At 39.0% G+C, this 23,275-nt stretch overlaps 1 protein-coding gene across 1 annotated transcript in view; it reads left to right on the top strand.

Annotated features, from left to right (window-relative positions):
• Positions 1-23,275, top strand: part of Gtf3c3 (general transcription factor IIIC subunit 3) — a 37,810-nt gene that overhangs the window by 2,066 nt on the left and 12,469 nt on the right. Inside the window, exons 3-8 of the mRNA XM_051190206.1 lie at positions 2,093-2,280; positions 5,953-6,076; positions 7,872-8,063; positions 9,153-9,318; positions 21,607-21,754; positions 22,168-22,240. Of these exons, the coding sequence (XP_051046163.1) occupies positions 2,093-2,280; positions 5,953-6,076; positions 7,872-8,063; positions 9,153-9,318; positions 21,607-21,754; positions 22,168-22,240 (891 nt within the window). The remainder of the gene's footprint in view (positions 1-2,092; positions 2,281-5,952; positions 6,077-7,871; positions 8,064-9,152; positions 9,319-21,606; positions 21,755-22,167; positions 22,241-23,275) is intronic.

Below are 23,275 nucleotides of genomic sequence, written 5' to 3'. Positions count from 1 at the left end.
TGGCCTAATTAAGCTCATTACAGCCTAAATGAGAACCTAAATGAGTACAGATATTTATCAGATCCTAGTGATTGATGTATATATGTCTAGTGATCAGAATGCTGATAGCTGATTTGTCTCTGTCAAATTATTTGGGCTGCTGGTGTCACATAGAATGTACTTCAATTTAGGAGCCTGGTAGGTGAGTTCAGTTGAGCTCAATTCTTGTGTGGTACTTTGCTCTCAGAGCAAGTAAACTTGTGCATGCAAAACTCACACTTTATCCCTGAGTTTTTGGACCATGTTGGAAGAAGAGACAAGGTGACAAGATTGAGGTTTGTGTCTTCAAGGCTGGTGGGGTAGGAATGGTCTGAAGAAGCATTGGCAGCCTGTGTCTCCTCCTTACCTGCTTGGGGAAAGGCGAGTTCTTCAGTAGACAGTCTCTGGAGTAGACTTACAGCAGCAGTACCACTGATGACTGCCAGCCTTACTATTTAAGGCCATTAGGCCTTCCATGTGGGGAAACAGGTGTGGGAATAAGTTCAGTTGAATCCATTTCTGGCGGATAAGAACTGACTGGCCTCAGCTTATGTGATCCTGCCAGTCCTTTAGAACTGTTCCTTAGGAAGGATTATCTGAACTCTGGAGATTCTTGGTAGTGTAAGCATGCATTCAGAATAGATGAAAGGTCACTTTGGACAAGATCTGGCAGAATCTACAGATTGGAAAGATGAGGGCTCTAGAATCGTATCTTTTTTCCCTTTGATGTTTCTGAATACCAGTTGTAAAGGACATTTCCTAATTACCATAAGATTGAGCCTTTTAATTTCATCTGCAGTTCATTATTGTTGATTCATAAATCTACTGTCCTTTGATCCCAGCTACTAGGGAGTCTGTGTCACATGGATCCCAGGTTCAAGACCATTCTGGGCTACAGAATGAGTTCAGGGCCAGCCTGAGCTTAGTGAGACTCTGTCTCAAAAAGAAAGTGGAGCTCAGGACACAACTCAGTGTAGGGTACTTATCTAGCACAGTGCATGCAAGGCCCTGAGTTCAACTCCTCACAACTTACATGAATTTTATTTTTTAATTTTTAAAATAACTTTGCCAGGTAACTGTGTATTCTGACAGATTGTATGTACAATCTTTTGGATTATATACAGTATGATATGTCTTCTGTAAATAATGATAATTTTATTTCCTTAAGCATGTGTACATTGTGTGCACATGTGCCCATGTATACATGTATGGAGGTCAGAGATGGACATTTAGGTGTCTCCTTTTATCACATTCCAGCATGTTTTTTGAGACAGGCTTTTTTTAGTGTCTTAGTTACTGTTCTATTGCTATGAAGAGACACCATCACCACAGCAACATGTATAAAGGAAAGCATTTAATTGGGGGCTTGCTTTCAGTTTCAGGGCTTAGTCCATTATTATCATGGTAGGGAGCTTGGTAGCAGGCAGATGTTGTGCTAGAAAAGTAGCTAAGAGCTACATCTGGATCCTTAGGCAGAGATGGGTGGGGTGGGAGAGGGAGAAAAAGAGACACCGGGCCTGGTAGGCTTTTGAAATTTAAAAGCTCTCCCCTCCAGAAAGACCACACCTACATCACACCTCCTAATCCTTCTCCCATAGTGCCATAGAGCCTGTGGGAGCCATTCTTACCTAAATAGCCTCCCTCACTGAACCTAGAGCTCACCAGCTGGCTACATCAGTTGGCTGACAAGCTCCCATCTTGTCTTTATCCTCACACCTCTCAGGTCTCAGGTACAGGTCATCATGCCACTAGGCTTCCGTAGGTCTTACATCTGTGCCTTGAACTGATAAACTGTTTCCTTCTCTTTTACCTGTTAGGTGTATGTGCTTTTGATTTTGCTTGTATGTCTGGATGAGGCATAGAGGGTGAAATGGCCATTTCTGCAGAGTAAGAAGACATTTCTTTGTGATAGCTTTTTTTTCTTTTTTGGGGGATGGGGAGGGTGCTCATTTGTCATTACTTTAAACTTCATTGTTGCTGTGGTTAGGAATTTGTACTCTAAGAACTAACAAGTTTTACAAGTTGTTTTACTGATTCGCCCTCCCCCCCCAACCCCCAATGTACCTTTCCTTAGGAGAAACATCAGATGGAGTGAGTAAGTCAGTTCACAAAGTCTTTGCTTCCATGCTTGGAGAGACTGAAGATGATGAAGAGGAGGAGGAAGAAGAGGAGGAGGAAGAGGAAACACCTGAACAACCCACCGCAGGCGATGTATTTGTGTTGGAGATGGTTCTCAACCGGGAAACCAAAAAAATGATGAAAGTAAGTTGTTATTTTCTTACTTATAAAAATGTAGTCATTGAAAGAAAGCTTCCAGTTATAGTTGGGGAGTTGTTTAGCAGTGAGAACAAAAACTGGGAGGCAACTATCTCATTTCTTTTTAAATTTTAATTTTGATTTCATATATATGTCCTGTATTTCCCACCCTGACTTCGCCCTCCAACCCTTCCTGTATCATCTTTATGCCCCCCTCTAAAGTCATGGTCTTTTATTATTTGTGTGTGTGTGTGTGTGTGTGTGTGTGTGTGTGTGTGTGTGTGTGTGAGAGAGAGAGAGAGAGAGAGAGAGAGAGAGAGAGAGAGAGAGAGAGGGAGAGAGAATAAATACAACTTGCTGAGTTCATTCAGTGTTGGTTTTTATGTGTATGTGTTTAGGGCTAACTGCTGGGAATTGGTGACCTATCAGGGTTACTAATCTCATTCTCCTTCCCTTTCTCTGCACACTGATTGCTGTAGCTCTTCATCTAGGGCTGGGATTTCCCCCATCCACATTATCATGTCAATTGGCACTGTCATTTTTCAGGTATTACTTGGGTAACCATACCCAAGAGATTTCATTGGTGCAGTTTCACTGCTGTAGATAGAAGACACTGTCTCTACAGACATCCTGGTTCTCTGGCTTTTAAAAATCTTTTCACCGCATTTTTGCGATGTTCCTGAGCCTTAGATAGGAGTTGTGTTGTAGACTGTCATTTTGACCAGTTGTGGTGCTGCAAAAAGATGTTTCTTTGATGAGGGGTGGGAGAAATACTGTAGATATAAGGATTTAGAACATAGAAGTTATTCTGGTTTTGGAAGGTAAGTTCTTCTTTTGGTTCCATGGCTTCACCAGCCATGAGTAGTTGCCCAAGTTTACAGTACCAGGCATACATTCCCTCTTGTTGAATGGGATGAGTCCAGGAAGATGGCTGTTGGTTCCCAGTGTTTATAGGTGATGTGCACTTTTCAGAGTATCTTGCTGTTCTGGTCATAGTTGTGGTTTTAGGCTGTACGGCTAAAGAGGACTGTTTAATGCTTTTCTCCTTTGTCAAAGGAGAAAACCTTTATTACGAGAGTTAGTCCTCTGGGAGGAGACTTTTAGGCCAGTGCTAGCTCTGTTCCTCCATCCTCTGTCTGAAGTGTGTTTTGTCTTCATGGAGAAAGTCTTTCTTTGACTTCTTGTAGGCAACAAGGACCATGCAAAGGCCTGTATTGTTTTGTGGGGTGGAGTCTTTTGTACTCTTCTGACCAACTGGAAAGGACACCTCCTGTGCCTGGCATTGGGGTTTTTGTTTGGTGAACTATCACTCTTTGTGGGGAGCATTATCACCCCTAGTGGCATAACTTCATTAAACACTCTTTCTTGTATATAAGTTTTAAGTAAAAATAAACTACTTACTATGATTTTTATGGCTTTTTCAAGCATCTTTTGTTCTTTTTTTTCCCGGGTAAGTTGCTAACCTGCTTTGCCCATTTCCCTTTCATAACACATATGTCCTGTTATTCCTTTCTCTAGATATAACACCTTTCCCCGCCTACCAGACAAACTTTCCATGTTTCCGTAGTTACTCCAGAAACTGTATGCTCACATCTGAAGACTTGGAGTTAGGATCCATAAATACAAGAACACATGACAGTTGTCTTTCTGGGTCTGGCTTACCTCACTCAGTATAATATTTATAGTTTCATTCATTTACCTGCATATGCCATGATTTAATTTTTCTTTATAGCTGAATAGTATTCCTTAGTGCAATGTGTGTGTGTGTGTGTGTGTGTGTGTGTGTGTGTGTATATACACATCATCACATTTTCATTGTTAATTCATCTGTTCAAGGAAATTTACATTATTTCTTACCTACTGTGAATAGAGCAACAGTTAACATGGCTGAGGAATTGTGTGCAGTAGGATGCCCTTTGGGTTATGTCAAGGAATGGTATAGCTGAGTTATATGATAGATTTATTTTTAGCTTTCTGAGGATTCTCCACATTGATTGTTGGAATGACTAGACGAGTTTGCAGTCCCACCACCAGTGAAAGGTCCTGACATTCCTCCTTCTCCTCATCTTTGATTACATTTGTTGTCTGTTGTTTTGGTGATTTGCGCTATTCTGATTCGGGTAAGATAAAATATCAAAGTTGTTTTGATTTGCATTTCCCTAGTAGATAAGGATAATGAACACATCTTGATATTTCTCAGTCACCTTTATTTCTTTTTGAGAACTCTGTTCAGATTTCAAACCCATTTTTTAAATATAACCATTTGTTTCCTTGACTGTTTTTTGAGTCCTTTATTTTTTCTAGATATTAATACTTTGTCAGATGTGTAGTTGACAGAGTCTTTCCCGCTCCCTTGGATTCCTTTTTACGTGGTTGATTATTTCCTGTACAAAGGCCTTTAGGTTTTATGAGGTCCCACTTGTCAGTTGTTGGCCTTAATTCCTTGGAATGTAGATCCTGTTTAGGAAATCCTTTCCGACACCAGTGTCATATAGGACTGCCTATGTTTTCTTCTGTTTCAGTATTAGGTTTCACATTGAAGCCTTTGATTCATTTGGAGTTTTTGTGTAGGGTGGTAGATTTGGGTTTAATTTTATTATATGTGTAGACATTCAGTTTTCCCAACATATTTTGTTAAAGATGTTGTCTTTTCTCCAGTGTGTGTTTTTAGCATCAGACAGCTGTAGTTTGGTAGACTCATGTTTGGGTCTTCTATTTTGCTTAATTGGTTCATGTGTCTGTTCTGTGTCAGTGTTACGCTGTTTTTATTGTTATAACTCTGTAATATATCTTGAAATATGGAATAGCAATCCCTCCAGCATTGGCTTTTTTCTCAGGATTGCCTTGGCTGTCTGGGGTATTTTGTGGTTCTATATGAGCTTTAGGATATTTTTTGTGTTTTGTTTTGTTTTTCCTATTTCTGTGAAGAACTTTTGGGATATTTTGATTGAGATAGCATTGAATCTTTAAAGTGTCTTTGATAGAATGCTCATTTTTACAATATTCTGTCAATCCATAAATTGGAGGTTTTTCCATCTTCTAGTGTCTTCCTTAGTCTCTTCAGAGATTTAAAGCTTCATTGTAGAGGTCTTTGCTGCCTTGGTTAGGTGTATTTCTAGACATTTTCTTTTCTTTGAGACTGTTGTGTGAATTGTCATGCATTTCTTATGTTTCACTTTGGAGAATTTTACATCAGACTTAATTGTTCATATGTTGAGGCTTTCTGTAGTTTTGCTACTGAAAGTGTATTTGCCAAGTTTATTTTGATGAATTTCCAAGAAGGACTTGTCCTGGTATGTAATGGAATGGATTTATTTTGTGCATACTGTTGTGTTGATAAGTGGTTCAGTAATTCCTGACCACATGACAGTTTGTATTTAATTGTGCTTTGAACTTTGAACTGTAGGAAGGTTTGTTTAGTTTCTGTTTTTTACTTTGTTTGGTGTTCCTCTTTGGAGAGTATGATAGTTTTTTTTCTTTCCTGTATTTGAGTTTTAGCTTGCTTTGTGAAATTAGACTTTAACTCTTAAGGCATCAGAATTATCACTAAGTACCCATTCTGAATTTAGAAGATTTAGAAGTTTTAAGAGAGAAGTTCCCATTATATTTTATATGTGTGTTTGGAATTGAAATATGAGCTTTACTCTATCTTAATCTCCATGTTTTCATTCTGGACAGGAGAAGAGGCCTCGGAGTAAACTTCCCAGAGCCCTGAGAGGTCTCATGGGTGAAGCTAATATTCGCTTTGCTCGAGGAGAACATGAAGAGGCAATATTGATGTGCATGGAAATCATAAGACAAGGTGTTTTCTGCAGGGACTTTATTGATAATAGTTAACTGGTTGACTTTTATAGCAAATGGGGAAGCATTTGATTGTGCTGGTCATATAAAATACATTCAGAAGTGAGAGGTGACTGTGGTAATAGTAACTTGCCACTTTTCACAATGATAGCAGTTACTAGAAGATGGAAACCATGTGTGTGATTCAGTAAAAATCAGTATTATCTTTCAAATCTTCATTTTAGCTTTTTAAGACTTTTATAGCTTTAATCTTTTTAAGTCAGCCAGTTTATTCATTCATCCATCTGTCTCTATTATGTTGTGGGCTCAATCCACCTTTCTGCACTCTAGGCAAGTGCTCTCTCTACCAACTGAGTTATGCCCTCAGCCCTGTTAATACATACATACATACATACATACATACATACATACATACACACACACACACACACACACACACACACACACACACACATATATATATTTAAATGGTGAATGTATTTTGTTAAAACCATTTGAAAAACACTGATAAATTTCAGAATTTTTGATAGTCTTTTTGTCCCATTCATTCATTTGTTTTGGTTTTTCGAGACAGGGTTTCTCTATAGCTTTGGCTATCCTGAAACTTGCTCTGTAGACTCAGCTGGCCTCAAACTCACAGAGATCCACGTACTTCTGTCTCCCAACCCTTGGATTAAAGGTGTGCACTGCCACCACCTGGCTTGTCCCATTTTCTAGATTAGGCAGTGCTAAATTATTTTAATGTATCTTTTAGTAAAGATACATTTCAGTTTGTCATTTTACCTCTCCTTTACATGGCATATCTTAGGGGCATGTTCAGTAGTGACTATGACCAGTTGCTTGTCATTGGTTGCCATCAATTTGCCTACAGAGTGCCTGGGGTAGTTACACTGCTAATGCATTCATTCACTATTGTGACATTTCCTTTTAGTTAGACTTGGTCCTTTTTGAAGTCTTACACAATTTTCACGATTACTCTTTAGGGTAACTTATGGCTACTATGTATTAACTCAGACCATCAGAAATAAGATTAACCAAGAATATCTGTAGGATATATTCTTGCTTAGTTCTTATTTTCCAGTATTATATATTTAAGCTTATAACTATTTTGAAAAAACTTTTGACTTTGATCTCCAGAAGTTTTTGAGGTTTTTCTATAACTAATGTTTTTAGAACTATATATTAACTATTACATTGGACATCTCAGACTGGAGTGCTGCTTGGGTATCCTTTGTATGCATGCAGTCATCCTCTATGATTCAGGAGTTTTAAATAGTGCAAGTTCAACCACACTGATGTGACTAGTACTTTCTGGGTGAAATCCTCAAGTTTTAGGCCATATTTGACTTAAGTAAAAAGAGATTTTCCAAGGAAGGTATGCGGTATGCTAGAAAGGAGGGTTTTCATGAAATTGTATTTTGTGAAAATAATGCTTTAAAAATGATGTTTGGTATGATGGTGCTTGCTTTTAATTTCTAGAACTAGGGAGACTAGTGGGGAATCTCAGGTTCATGACCAACCTGACCTACATAATAAGTTTGAGGTCAGCCTAAGCTAGGTAGCAAGAGTCCATCTCAAAAACAAGTAAATTACAAATGGCTAAAAGTGTTTGAAAACAAAGTATAATAATCGTATTTTGTACTTTTCAAAGTTCTGTTGAATAGTTTTCATAATTCAGTTGGAATGATTTAGATAATTAGAAAAAAAATCTGTAGTTTGAACTGTAGTATCAATACCAGCTCAAGCCTATTCTTTTAGCCAATGAAGTTTATTTTATGTTATTTTTATTATTATAGCTCCTTTGGCTTATGAACCATTCTCTACACTTGCCATGATATATGAGGATCAAGGTGACATGGAGAAATCGTTGCAGTTTGAGTTGATTGCTGCACATTTAAATCCCAGTGACACAGAAGAATGGGTTAGGTTGGCAGAAATGTCTCTGGAACAGGATAATATTAAGCAGGCTATTTTTTGCTATACAAAAGGTAATGACATTTTTCTTGTATAGATGGGAAGTATTTTTCATGTTTTGTTTCTTTAGATGTTATATGATGAGTCATTAATACCCATCATTTGTTCTTTGTGTTATGTTGTTCTTTGTGTTACGTTGTTAGCTCAAATGTATTTTTTTTTTTTAAATCATTTAGAGGACTTTATATATGAGAACTGCATCTCTCTCTTTCCTGTCTTCCCTCTCCCTTCCAGTTCCTCTCATGTTGCCCTCCAAATTCAACTCATCCTCACCTCTTTATTAGACAGTGTATGTGGATAATAAATGTGTATGTATACATACATACATACATACATACATATGTATCCTGCTAAATCCATTAGCTTTACTTAATGTGAATGTGTCCAGGGCTAACCACTTGGGATAGGAAAACCGCCCTTATCCCTGGAGGAGACAGGTTCTCTTTCAGATGACTGATCACCTGTAGATCTTTTAGGGGTAGGACTGTGGAATTTTCCTTATCCATGTCAGCACATTCACTAGTGTTTTCATTATGCTGGTCTTGTTCAGGAAACCCTATTGTTAAGGGTTCATGAATGCATTTCCATGTCATGTCTAGGCAATACTATTTCACAGCAGGTATCCTGGGCCTCTGGCTCTACAATCTTTCCACCTCATCTTCTGTGATTTCCCCTGGGGCTTAGGTATAGAGGTTGTGGTTGCCATTACTATTAGTTACATAATAGTAGTTTCTTGCATTTATTGAGTTATGCTCCTTGCCCAAATGTATTTTTGTTCCTTATAGTCTGTTACAATATATATCTGGAGCCCTCTGTCCTCACGTATATTTGTGACTTACTTTATATTGTATTGAATATAACACAAACCTTTGATTTCCCACTGAGTTCAATGTTGTTCTCAGGCTGTTAACTTTTGTGGTTTGAGTGACCAAATGAGGATTATTGTAGAAGGTCAAGTCTGGTCTTAGACCAAGCCCAGTCAGGAATTCTTAGGAAGATGGATTATTTTCTTGTTTCCAATGGGAAAGTGTTTATTACATTTTTGAGGTAAGTCACATCTCTTTTGATATATATGTAATTTTTTATTTCCCTTCTCTTTTTAGCTCTTAAATATGAACCTACTAATGTTCGTTACCTATGGGAGAGATCAAGCCTTTATGAACAGATGGGTGATCATAAAATGGCCATGGATGGTTATAGACGTATTTTAAATCTTTTGTCTCCATCTGATGGAGAACGTTTTATGCAGTTGGCCAGAGATATGGCAAAGTAAGTTTGAAGTGAAATATATATATATGCCTCTATTAGTCATTTTGCAAATCAAAGCTATTTAAAATAGAATGTATTTTGCATTGAGATTCAAAGAACATTTTTGACTTTTGTGTTTCATATTGTCCAATTATAGTTTTTTAAAATTTATTTTATATAACAAAGTCCAATTAAATGAAAACAAACATTTATACACAATATTTGGGAATTTGGGCGTTGTTCTTTCCAAACTACTTCCTGCTGGTAAGGGGCTCTGTCATGGGGGAATTCGAAGAAGATTCAGAAATCCTGGCTGTAGTCTGTAAGACTGCTTTGTCTAGCTGTTTTGAATGTAGGATCACCTCGTACTCTGTTTCAGGCAGTCTGGCGTGATCAAACCACATTAGTCTGGAAGGAATCCACATCTTTTCATTTTCTGTGGAAACAAAAATAGAAATCCTTTTCCCCAGTAACTTGTCCTTGAACTTAAATTTTGGAGTCAAAGCATTTTTTTTTTAATTTAATTTATTATTTTACATGTCGATCCCACTTCCCTTTTCCTCCCTCCCTTCTTCCTTCCTTCCCTCCCTCCCTCCATCCCTCCCTTTTACCCTCTCTGCCCTCTCACATGCACTCTAAACACCCTCCCCTCCCATCCCCCCACCCCAATTCCATATGTAGGGGGATGCCATCCAGGTGGGGTCATGTAGATCTGACAGGTCATGTGAAGTAGGGACTAGGGCTTCTCTTCTGTCTCTAGATTAAGGCAGTTATCCCTCCATGGGGGATGGGTTCGCAAAGTTCTTTTGTGCACCAGGGATACATCCTGGCTCCACTGTCTGAGGTCCCTTAGACTGCTCAGTCCTTCTGGCTGAGACCCATATTCAGGGGGGCCTGAGTCAGTCCCATGCTGGCTTCCCAGCTATTAGTCTGGTGGCCCATTAGCTCCTCCTTGTTCAGGTAAGCTGTCTCTATGTGTTTCTGCCGCCTGGTCTTGTCCTCTCCATCTGCATCTGGGTTCTAGTTTGACTCTGTTTATGTATTGGTGTTTGATCCTGCTTCCAACAGGCATTAGTTGAGGGCTCCATGGAGAAGTTAGTTGTTGATCTCACTCTCCGGGAAGGGCATTTATGATAGCCTTTCCACGGAAGCTGAGATTGTTAGTTGGGAGCAGTCTTGTAGTTCTCTAGACCTTTCTTTGTGTTCAGTTTTATCTTCAAATCAATATTGGCTCCCTCTTTTATGTTCTCTCTCTCTGTCTCTGTCTCTCTCTCCCTCTTTCCTGTCTTCTATTCCTAACCAGGCTCAATCTTCCTGGTCGCACATGTTTTCCTTTCTTCCCCCTCGTTTTCTCCTGCTTCTCTCTCCATTCGCTGCCCCGCCCACTTCCCCTGAGCTCTGAGGGACTTTATATGAATCTCTTAGAATACACCTTGTATCCTAGTTCCTCTGGTGGTGTGAATTTTAGGCTGGTGATCATTTGATCTAGGTCTAAAATCCATATATGAGTGAGTACATACTGTGTTCCTCTTTTTGTGACTGGGTTACCTCATTCAGGATGGTTTCTTCAGGTGCCATTCACTTGCCTGCGAATTTCAAGATACCATTATTTTTTTTCTGCAGAGTAGTATTCCATTGTGTAGATGTGCCACATCTTCATTAACCATTCTTCAATTGAGGGGTATCTAGGTTGCTTCCAGGTTCTTGCTATTACAAATAGTGCTGCTATGAACATAGTTGAACAGATGTCTTTGTTGCATGGATGTGAATCCTTTGGGTATATGCCTAAGAGGGGGATTGCCGGGTCATGTGGTAAACTAATTCCCATTTTCCTGAGGAACCACCATACTGATCTCCAAAATGGCTGTATGAGTTTGCACTCCCACCAGCAGTGGAGAAGTGTTCCCCTTTCTCCACATCCTCTCCAATATAAGGCATCATTGGTGTTTCTAATTTTAGCCATTCTGGCCAGGGTAAGATGGTATGTCATAGTTGGTTTGATTTGCATTTCCCTGATAGCTAAGGATGTGGAGCATTTTCTTAAGTGTCTTCCAGCCTTTTTGATTTCCTCTATTGAGAATTCTTTCTTCAGTTCTGTACCCCATTTTTTAATAGGGTTATTTGGTGTTTTGTTGACTAGTTTCTTGAGTTCTTTGTATATTTTGGAGATCAGCCCTTTGTCGGATATAGAGTTGGTGAAAATCTTTTCCCAGTCTGTGGGCTGCCGTTTGGTCTTGTTGACTGTGTCGTTTGCCTTACAGAAGCTTCTAAGTTTGAAGAGATCCCATTTATTAATTGTTTCTCTCAGTGTCTGTGCCCCTGGAGTTATGTTCAGGAAGCGGTCTCCTATACCAATTTGTTCAAGGGTACCTCCTACTTTCTCTTCTAAGAGGTTCAATGTGGCTGGATTGATGTTGAGGTCTTTGATCCATTTGGACTTGAGTTTTGTGCATGGCGACAGACATGGGTCTATCTGCAGTCTTTTACACACCCTCATCCAATTGTGCCAGCACCATTTGTTGAAGATGCTTTCCTCGCCCCATTGTATAATTTTAGCTGTTTTGTCGAAAATCAGGTGTTCACAGGTACGTGGGTTAATATCATGATTTTCAATTTGATTCCATTGGTCTACCTGTCTATTTTTATGCCAATACCAGGCTGTTTTCAGAACTATAGCTCTGTAGTAGAGCTTAAAGTCAGGAGTGGTGATGCCTCCTGAAGTTCTTTTATTGTATAGGGTTGTTTTGGCTATCCTGGGTCTTTTGTTTTTCCATATAAAGTTGATTATTATCCTTTCAAGGTTGGTGAAGAATTGTGGTGGGATTTTAATGGGGATTGCATTGAATCTGTAGATTGCTTTTGGCAAGATTGCCATTTTTACTATGTTTATCCTACCTATCCAAGAGCATGGGAGATCTTTCCATTTTCTGGTATCTTCTTTAATTTCTTTCTTTAGAGTCATAAAGTTCTTATTATATAGGTCTTTTACTTGTTTGGTAAGCGTTACACCAAGATACTTTATGTTGCTTGTGGCTATTGTAAAGGGTGATATTTCTCTGATTTCTTTCTCTGTCTCTTTGTCGTCTGAAAAAAGTAGGGCTACTGATTTTTTTGAGTTTATCTTGTATCCTGCTAGTTTGCTGAAGGTGTTTATCAGCTGTAGGAGTTCCCTGGTAGAATTTATTTGGTCTCTTATGTAAACTATCATATCATCTGCAAATAGAGACACTTTGACTTCTTCCTTTCCAATTTGGGTCCCCTTGATCTCCTTTTGTTGTCTTATAGCTTTAGCTAGAACTTCTAGTACGATACTGAAGAGATATGGAGAGAGAGGGCAGCCTTGTCTTGTTCCTGATTTTAGAGGAATTGGCTTAAGTTTCTCTCTATTCAGTTTGATGTTGGCAGTTGGTTTGCTGTATATTGCTCTTATTATGTTTAGGTATGTTCCTGTTATCCCTGACCTCTCCAAGACCTTTATCATGAAAGGGTGTTGAATTTTGTTGAAGGCTTTTTCCGCATCTAGTGAGATAATCATATGGTTTTTCTTTTTCTGTTTGTTTATATGGTGTATCACGTTGATAGATTTTCATATGTTAAACCATCCCTGCATTCCAGGTATGAAGCCTACTTGGTCATGATGGATGATTTCTCTGATGTATTCTTGAATTCGGTTTGCCAGTATTATTATTGAGTATTTTTGCATCGATGTTCATCAGGGATATTGGTCTGTAGTTTTCTTTCTTAGTTGTGTCTTTGTGAGGTTTGGGTACCAAAGTTATTGTGGCCTCATAAAAAGAGTTTGGCAATGAACCTTCTGTTTCTATCTTGTGGAACAATTTGAGGAGTTGTGGTATTAGTTCTTCCTTGAATGTCTGGTAGAATTCTGCGCTGAATCCATCTGGCCCTGGACTTTTTTTGGTTGGAAGGCTTTCGATGACTGCTTCTATTTCATTGCGGGTTATAGGTCTATTTAAGTTGTTTGTCTGTTCTTGATTTAATTTTGGTAAGTGATAGTTATCCAGAAACTTGTCCATTTCCTTTGAATTTTCAATTTTTGTGGAATACAGATTTTCAATGTATGACCTGAAAATTGTCTGGATTTCCTCTGTGTCTGTTGTTATGTTCCCCTTTTCGTTTCTGATTTTGTTAATTTGAATGTTTTCTCTGTGCTTTTTCGTTAATTTGGATAAAGGTTTGTCTATCTTGTTGATTTTCTCAAAAAAACCAACTCTTCGTTGCATTGATTTTTTTTTTTTTGTATTGTTTTCCTGGCTTCTATTTTGTTGATTTCAGCCCTCAAGTTGATTATTTCCTGGCGTCTACTCCTATGGGGTGAATTCGCTCCTCTCTGTTCTAAGGCTTTCAGTTTGGCTGTTAATTCTCTTATGTGACTATCCTCTGTTTTCTTCATATGGTCACTTAGTGCAATGAACTTCCCTCGTAGCACTGCTTTCAAGGTGTCCCATAAGTTCGGGTATATTGTATCCTCATTCTCGTTGAATATTAGAAAGCCCTTAATTTCTTTATTTCTTCTTTGACCCAGGAGAGGTGCAATAGCACATTGTTCAGTTTCCATGAGTTTGCAGGTTTTCTGCTCTTTGTGTTGTTGTTTAATTCCAATTTTAAAGCATGGTAATCCCATAAGATACAGGGGACTATTCCTATTCTCTTGTATCTGTTGAGGTTTGTTATGTTACCTAGTATGTGGTCGATTTTAGAGAAGGTTCCATGTGGAGGAGAGAAGAAGGTATATTCTTTTGTCTTTGGATGGAATGTTCTATAGATGTCTGTTAACCCCAGTTTAGACATAACTTCTGTTAATTCTTTTGTTTCTTTGTTGAGTTTCTGATTTGTGGTCCTGTCTAGTGTTGAGAGTGGTGTATTGAAGTCTTCCACTATAAGTGTGTGAGGTTTTATATGAGCTTTGAGTTTTAGAAGTGTTTCTTTTACGAATGTGGGTGACTTTGTATTCGGGGCATAGATGTTCAGAACTGAGACTTTGTGTTGATGGATTTCTCCTGCGATGAATATGAAATGACCGTCTTCATCTCTTTTGACTAATTTTGGTTTGAAGTCTAACTTGTTAGATATTTGGATAGCTATGCCTGCTTGCTTCTTATTTCCATTTGATTGGAAAATCTTTTCCCAACCCTTTACCCTGAGGTAATGTCTATCTTTGAAGCTTAGATGTGTTTCTTGTATGCAGCAGAAAGAAGGATTCTGTCTTCGTATCCATTCTGTTAGCCTGGGTCTTTTTATAGGTGAGTTAAGACCATTAATGTTGAGGGTGATTGATTGTTGATGCTTGTTTGATTTAAGTTTGTTGTTGGCAGTGGTATTGTGAATATATTAGTTCGGCTTCACCCTTGGTTTCTGGTGTAGTTGGGTTATCTGTTGCCTACATTTTTGTGGGCGTAGTTACCTTCCTTGGGTTGGAGTTTTCCTTCCAATACTTTCTGTAGGGCTGGATTTGTACATACGTATTGGGACAATCTGGTTTTGTCATTAAATATCTTGTGCTCTCCATCTATAGTGATTGAGAGTTTTGCTGGATATAGTAGCCTAGGCAGGCATCCGTGTTCTCTTAATACTTTTAGAACATCTATCCAGGACCTTCTGGCCTTGAGGGTTTCCATGGAGAATTCAGGTGTAATTTTGATAGGTCTGCCTTTATATGTTACCTGTCCTTTTTTCCTTTGCTGCTCTTAATATTCTTTCTTTATTCTGTGTGCTAGGTGCTTTGATTATTATATGTCGAGGGGTCTTTTTTTTTTGGTCCAGCCTATTTGGGGTTTGGTATGCTTCTTGTACTTTCATGGGTATGTCCTTCTTCAGATTTGGAAAGTTTTCCTCGATGATTTTGTTGAATATGTTTTCAGCACCTTTGAGCTGGGCTTACTCACCTTCCTCTATGCCTATTATTCTTAGGTTTTGCCTTTTCATGGTGTCCCACATTTCCTGGATGTTTTGTGTTAAGGATTTGTTGGATTTATGATTTTCTTTGGTCGATGAATCTATTTCTTTTAGTTTATCTTCTGCGCCTGAGATTCTCTCTTCCATCTCTTGAATTCTGTTGGTTATGCTTGTGTCCGTAGTTGCCGATTTTTTGTCCAGCTTTTCTATTTCCAGCATTCCTTCACTTTGTGTTGCCTTTATTTTCTCTATTTCAGTTTTCAAGTCTTGAACTGTTTCCTTCACCTGCTTAATTGTTTTTTCTTGGCTTTCTGTACTTTCCTTAAGGAATTTGTTCATTTCTTCCACTTTTTTTGTTTGTTTTCTTCCTCCATTTCTTTAAGGGATTTTCTCACATCTTCTTTGAGGGCCTCTATCATTTCTATGATGGTAATTTTTAAGTCGTACCCTTCTGCTTCCTCTGCTTTGTTGTTGTGTTCCATTCTAGTTGGTGTAGATTCCCTAGATTCTGGTGGTGTCATGCTTGTCTTTCTATTGTTAGGTGTTCTCTTGTATTGCCTTCTTCCCATAGCTTCTTCCAGTAGGTGTTGGTGGGGTCTCCCCCTCTCTCTATGGTACTTTCCCAGTGGGCTTATGTGGGCCTGAGAATCAATATATGTAGCTGTGGGTGGTCCAAGCTCTATAGAGGTTTCTCCTCAGACAGGGATCCAGGGATGGGGTCAAGGATGAGGATCCAGAAGAAGATGCCAGCAGGTACTCACAGTGGTCTCGCAGAGATAGGCAGATCTCTGGGGGGTGGGGGCGGGACTCCAGCAGAGGACTGGAGGTGGGGTCAGAGACCAAGCAGGTGGAAATTACGGGTGGTCCCGTGTAGATAGTCAGGTCTCCTTTGTTCAGAGTTGCTCAGAGAAGTCTCCAAAGTAGGGTGGAATGTTGGCTCCACCCTCTGGCCCAGTGCTCAATCAGAGCAGCAGGACCGTGGGTAGGGTAGGGCACAGGGCAGGGGGGTAGGCTGGCGGTGGTGATGGGTGGGGGTGTATCAGAGCTCCAAGGGTGCTCTCGATGGGGACCGGAGACCCCAATTATATATTTTTTTTAATGCGTATTTTCTAAATCCACTTTGTGATTGCTTGGAAAGTTTTGTATGTGAGACTGCATTTAAGGGCTCAGAAGCTGAAAAGTGAGTTGTGTTCTGCAAGAGAATTAGACTCCCAGGTTTCTGTGACTTAGTTGAAGTTGTATTTGTGCCTTTTTAAAAATAATATTTGTTATAGATGTGTCAATGATATCTTTGTGGTCTGCAATATTCTATAATCATCTTGAGTCAGTTCTAGAAGAGTGTTATGTGTTGACCTGTTACTGTTCATGTTCTTTCTTTAGAATACTACCTATAGCATTTCCTTCTTTGATATGTTGTGAAGTAGAACAAGGCAGGAAGCATTTGGTTAAGTGTTGTTTCCTGCTGTTCTTTGTTTGAAGAGCACAATGCAGCATTATATCCTGGAGTTACCAGTCTTGAGTTTGGCATGTTAGGATTAACCTGTTCACTCTGTGATTTGTATTCTGATGCTGTTTAGCTGTCAGCTGCCCCTCACAGTCTCAGGACAGTGATATGGGAGAAGTAGAAATGTTTTTACTTCTTTTGCTTCAGGGAAGCAACTCTAAGTTGATGGCTGATGGTATGTTGTGAGCACATCTTCTAGATTATCTGCAGTTAAGTTTGCAGCTACTATCGTGCTTGATTTAGTAGACCTGAGGATTATCAGGTGGGTGGCTTGTGATGATCAACTTGTTTTCACATGCACTGTATTCTGTGTGGAGAGTGGCAATGGCCAGCTGATTGATTAGGCTTTGCTTTGGTCCTCATTTGCCCTCCAGAAATAGTCATTGACTGTATCCTATTAGGCATTGTACAGGGAGCCAGATGATCGCTAGCAAACAACTATTAAAAGTTCTCTGTGCTCATGGAGTCTATAGCCCTGTGAGAGGAAATCAGCAGTAATCAAATAGCAATCAGATACTTAATATATCATATTGATCAGTGATGAAGAAAAATTAAACAGGGAAAGAAGTACAAAGTATAGAATATGTTATTTTAAAAACTATGAGTGAAGGACTTGGTTGTAGCATGAATAATACAAATCCATTGGGGTTCAAGCTGAAGATCAGAGAAGCAAAGCGGCCAGCCATTAGAGAGCTCTTACCTCCACCAATGCTAGGGCAATCCTGTCTTCAATGTGGCTGGAGACTCTTTGAGACTCTGCTCCTATCTTATATACCTCTGTAGTGCTGGGATTAAAGCTGTTTATCACCATCGCACAGCTTCTGTGGCTATCTAGTATGGCTGCTGGTATTAAAGGTGGGTACCACCACTGCCGGGCCTCTATGGCTGTGGCTAGCTTCACATTCCGATCTCCAGGCAATGTTTATTAGATCATAAACAGTATATCACTACACTCAGTTCTCTGCCTTCTGGTGATACCGACTGAAGGGAGCTGGTACTTAGGGAAGAGGATACATGTATGTGCAGGGAACAAGATGGAAGCTGATGCATTAAGGTAAGCACAGTAGAGAAGACTCAGAGGAGCATAGCAACTAGCCCTTGTGGGCTCTGTTGAGAACTGTAGCTTTTACTCTAAATGAGTGTGGAAGGCACTGAAGGGTCTGAGTAGAAAAGTGACATGATTTGACTTAAATTTTAAGTACATCGCCGAGCAGTGATGCCACAACACACCTTTAATCCCAGCACTTGGATGGCAGTGGCAGGCCAATCTCTGTGAGTTCGAGACCAGCCTGATCTATAAGAGATAGTTCCAGGACAACAGCCTTCAAAGCCACAGAGAAACCCTGTCCAAAAAAAAAAAAAAAAAAAAAAAAAAAAAAATTTAAGTGCATTAATTTTGGTTGCTCATTTGAGCAAAAACTGAAGAGTGGTAAGGTCAGAAACAGGAAGACAGAAAATTACTGAAATGATCCTTTCGAGGGAAAGTCATATAGCATGATAAGGGTAGATAGAAACAGCAGAAGGCAGTAAGAGTGATCATATTTTCAATGTTGAGAGTTCAGCTAAAGATTGATGTGTTAGATGTGGGTTGTGTGCATGTTTGCTCAGGTATATGGGAGGAAAGGAAGAGACAATGGTAAAAGAAAGCTCTGACTCCCAAGTGACTCCAGCATTTAGACATCAAGGAAAGGAGAGAGCCAGCAGATGAAAAGAAAATGTCCGGTGCAGGGGAGAAGTGAAAAACGTAACACTTTAGACTCACCGAGGGAAGCACTTCAGTGAGGCGGGATGGTTGTCCTTATGAAGTATGACAGACAGGCCCCATGCAGCAAAAACTGAGGGTTAGCTACCTGGAAGTCTTCGGCAGAATGGTAATGTTAGCATAGTGGGCCTAGGTCAGCTACTTCTAGCTTCTTAGCCTTCAATCCAAAGAACTGAAAGTAAGGGTCCACACAGTAGCAAGGAACCTTCATTGAAAGGAGAGAAGGGGGGGGGGGGAGAAAGGGGAGAGGGAGGGAGGGAGAGGGAGATCAGAAAGAAACTCTACAGGTCACACCAGTGAGAAAGTATTCAAGTGCCAAGTTTTTCTCTTTGGGTTCAAGAGGAGAAGTTTGGTTGTTTTGGTTGTTAAGGGCCATAGTTAGACAGTTCTCTATCTTGACTGGTAGATTAGGTGACATACTCACTTTCTTACGGCACATGCCCCTTCCCATAACACATCTGATTTTGATCATATGCACACCCAATTATGCATAAGGCTAAGATGGTAAATAGGGCATTCCCTCTAAAAATGCCTTCTGGGATACTTGCCTTACTCCACATTGCACCCAGTTGGATAAAGAAGGTGAAGGTATGGTGCAGGGAGAACCAGGATCTAAGCCATTTTATAACACTTGGTTGAGTTGGTTTTCCTTCTCTGTAAAAGGTTATTGTGAATACTGAGTAATCTGCTTTCCAAGCCTTTTAGAATCTGGTAAATATGGAAGACTGACCTGACACATGCCAGGCTTTTCTGCTGCAAAGAATGTTTACTCAGCATTGGTGGCATTGTCAAAAAGAGTGAAGGAGGAGACTTAAGAGATGAAGAAACTGGGGATGACTCAGGTGGTCATGAAGAGATTCACTTCTGTTTACTTGGAGTGGCAGGTTCAGGGTGTTGGAGTCATTTGATGGAGGGCTGTACGTGTGCCCTAATGTACTTTCTGGTGTTCACTAAACATTACACAGCCTGCCGAAAGAACATAATTCTCTTTTTGGGCTAACTGCTTTTTCTCAAATGCCCTTTTAACAAAACAGGGTAAAGTACGTTCCTAGTTGCTCTGAGTATGTATTTCTGAATTTAAACATTAAATTTAAAATATTACTATACATTAAGTGGATTTAAGGTAACTAGAAAATCATACAGGCTCTCCTCACATTTATTATACTTCATGTCCCTGCTAGGCTGTTATGATATAGGTGAAGTGATGGTGGATATTGTTGTCATATTTAAACCTTTTCCTGCCCTGACATCAACACACATAACCAGCCCATCACTGACAGGTTTGAAAATGCATAAGTATAGTGTGTTTAGAATTAGAGTAATGTTTTAGAATTAGAGCAATACACACTTTTTAATAATTGAACTTATAAAAGAACAAGAAAATGAATTTATTACTTTATAAAACTTTCCAAGCAAAAGTAAAATTACACAAAGCTAGAGAGTATCATTAACTATATATCATTCACAAATGGAGTGATTTTAGTAATTAACAGAAATCAAGGAAGCACTTGGCTATATTGGCTGTTCTAGTCTATCTACCCTGGAAAATATGGAAAAGTAGAAACAATCCAAGTGTGTGACTGTTTCTGGGGGAAGAGAAATGCGTCACAGAAGATGAAGTACCAATTTTTTTATGTTGGGAATGAGTTGGAAATAGCTTTTTGAAAGTAAGACACTTGGAATTATGACACTGTCAATACATTGTGAAGTTGTATGTTTTTCTCTGCATCAGCTCTGATCATTTTATATTTTACAAATAGGACATTTTCACTATTTAAAAATTAAAATTTAAGCACGTTCTTGGAGTAGGAAATTAGCTCAATGGTACTATGCTTGGCTAGAATGCACAAGAGCTTGGGTTTGATCTCGGCACAAAACAAAACCAGCAACAAAAACCCAGAATTTTGTTTCGTTCTATCATCAGCTTATTTAACAAACGTGTACCTTGTCTACAGTTAACTTCCAAGTGAAGCTTCATGAGTATTCTCATGTCAAATTTGGGCTTCAGAGCATTTTTACTTTTCTAACAAAGACATCATGAAGAAGATGATGTCTTTTATAATGTTACCTGGAATCGGTTTACTGATCTTTTTTCATGTTGTTTCTGCACTTCTCAGAGTATGATTCCCATTGTCTTCTGCTTTGTGTAGGCCTACTGGTGCTGTATGTAAGAGATCTTCCATATTTCATTGTTGTACTTTTTTAGTAAAACCAACAGAAAACAATGAAACAAATTAACAGTGATAGTCTTGGCATCAACAGGCGCTTACTATGTCCTTTCTAAGATCTTTGCCATGAATAGGTAGGCAGGTTTTGCTTTGAACATCTTCAAATGTTCCACAGACCTATATTCACTTCCATCTGATGTCCATGCCTTTGTGACTACAGTCCACCTGACCCATAGTGCTGGGGGTTGAACTCAGGGCTCCTTTTCTGCATGTCAGGCAGTAGAATACCACTGACCTATGCCCCCAAAGCTCTGGTATTTCTTATATGGAATAGAGTATGGATTGACTGACGTTTGTTCTTGTTTTCAGATGCACATGTGTTATGTGTGCCTATGCATGTAAAGGTCAGCCTTTGGTGGTATTTCTCAGAACCTATCTACCTTTTTTTTTTTTTTTTTTTTTTTTTTTTTTTTTTGAGACCGTCTCAACTGGAACCTAAGATTAACCGAATATGTTAGGCTGACTACCAGTGAGCTCCCGGGATTGCTTGTATCTGTCTCCCAGTAGATCCCATCTTTGCTTTTTACTTGGGACTTGATGCTGACAAATCAAATACTCAACATTTTGGTAAATCTCTTCAGCCCTTTGGGTCTATTTTTGCCACCTTTGATTTCTTTGTCGTGTTGGGGCTTGAACAGGGCCTTTCACATGCTAGGCAAGTCCTCTACTGCTAATGTGAGCTAATGTGAGTCTCCAGCAGTCTATACTACCTTTTGTAGGCATTGTTCCTTCTACCGTCTTAGTGCTTCTCTGAGAGTGAAGGTGCTACTGTAATTTTAAAGTGCTTCCCCCTCCTAAGTTTTAAGAAAATGAAAGCATTTAACTGTTAGAGGGCCATGAGCAAGACATTGAGTTTTATTGTCAGAATTAACTATTCATTCACTTGCCACTCACTTTTTTAGGAGTTATTATGAAGCCAATGACAGTACTTCAGCTATAAACATAATTGAAGAAGCTTTCTCAAAACATCAAGGCTTAGTCTCCATGGAAGATGTTAACATAGCAGCTGAATTATATATTTCCAACAAACAGTATGACAAAGCTTTGGAGGTAGGCATGCTCACGTGCAGTTCCTTTAGGTTTAAAACCTGTGCTCTTATGACAGAAATGTTTAGCAATTAGCATCTTGTCATTTAATTATAAACTAAATTTATATCTAAACTATGTGGAAATCATGACTTCTAGATTCTGAGTGAAATATAAAATGTAATTATATTGTCACTGTAAAGCTCAAGTCTGTCTACACTCAATGGTAGCAGCATTCATCAGAGTGATTTCTGTTGGAGAAAGCAGGTTGGTTTGCAGTCAAACTGATTTTGGTTTTAGTCAATGTGATATAATGTTCTTCATTTATTTCAAAAAGATATTTTTTAATGTCATTTTATATTGTTAGGACTAGTTGAAATATTCACAAAAAAGGCTTTTTATATATAACTTTTATTTCTCTTTTTGTCCATTTTTAGGTAATTACAGATTTTTCTGGAATTATCCTAGAAAAGGAAACTTTGGAAGAAGGCACCTCAGAAGAGAATAAAGGTTGTTAACTTCACGTAGTAATGCGTGCATAATCCTCTTGTTAGGTGTGGGCTGTGGAGTTGATAATGTTCTCAGAGCATGTTCATACTGGGGTTCTAGTCTTCTCATATTGGCTTTTATATAATCTTTTTTCTTTTGTTTGTGTAGTACTAGGGCTCAGACCCAGACCCATGTGCCTGAAGGACAAACACTCTACACTGAGCTTTATCAGTATCTTTTGGTTTATAAACAGTCTTAAATGTTTTGAGTTCCTTTATTTATTCATACACCTATTTGGACTTGCCATTTCTCTTAACTTTTGTTTGTTTTATTCTGTTTGTCTCTTTTTTGGGGTAGAATCTTACTCTGTAGCCTAACCTGGAGATTACCATGTAGCCCAGGCTGGCCTCAAGCTCATGGCAATCCTCCTGCATCAGCCTTCAAGTGCTGGGATTGCAGGTGTGCATCACCATACTCAGCTCCTGTTTATTCTTAGAAGAGTGATTGAGTAGATCAGAACCTAGGATGTAGAGCAAGGGCTTTAAGTGATCTACAATTAAAAATTCTACTTAAAATTTGTTATTCTCATAAAGAGTAGAAACTGGTATGATTATCCTACTGTTTGAAAGCTCAGATGCATAATCACAGGTAGCTGTACCTGAAGTGTGCCTTCGCAGGATCTCTTCCAGCTCCTGCCTCATCTTTGCACCATACCCATTAACCTCATCTATGAAAATGCTAGCATGCATGACTTAGACTCTGACTTGTCATTTTTGTTGTCATAGTACTTGCCCATGTAGTAGTTTTCATCCTTATTTTGAGAGGATTTTGATGGGAGTTATGGGAAGTGAGTTGATGCAAAGTATCATCTGTTTTAGATAGCTGACCTGTTTTGATACTTAATAATTCCATCATGCTGCAGTCCTTTGAGTTATCAGAAGCATGAACATTTAAAATATGATGCAGGTTTGATTTTCTGTGTCTTCAAGTGGGAGACAGGTACACAGAGCTGCCTTAGGATTCTTTGTAAGGACATGAATCCTCTTCATGAGGGCA

This window comes from Phodopus roborovskii, unplaced genomic scaffold (genome assembly GCF_943737965.1).
Source record: "Phodopus roborovskii unplaced genomic scaffold, PHOROB, whole genome shotgun sequence".
NCBI classification, from domain to species: Eukaryota; Metazoa; Chordata; class Mammalia; order Rodentia; family Cricetidae; genus Phodopus; species Phodopus roborovskii.
The sequence above is the reverse complement of the archived record's forward strand: the minus strand, read 5'-3'. Positions and strand labels throughout refer to the sequence as shown.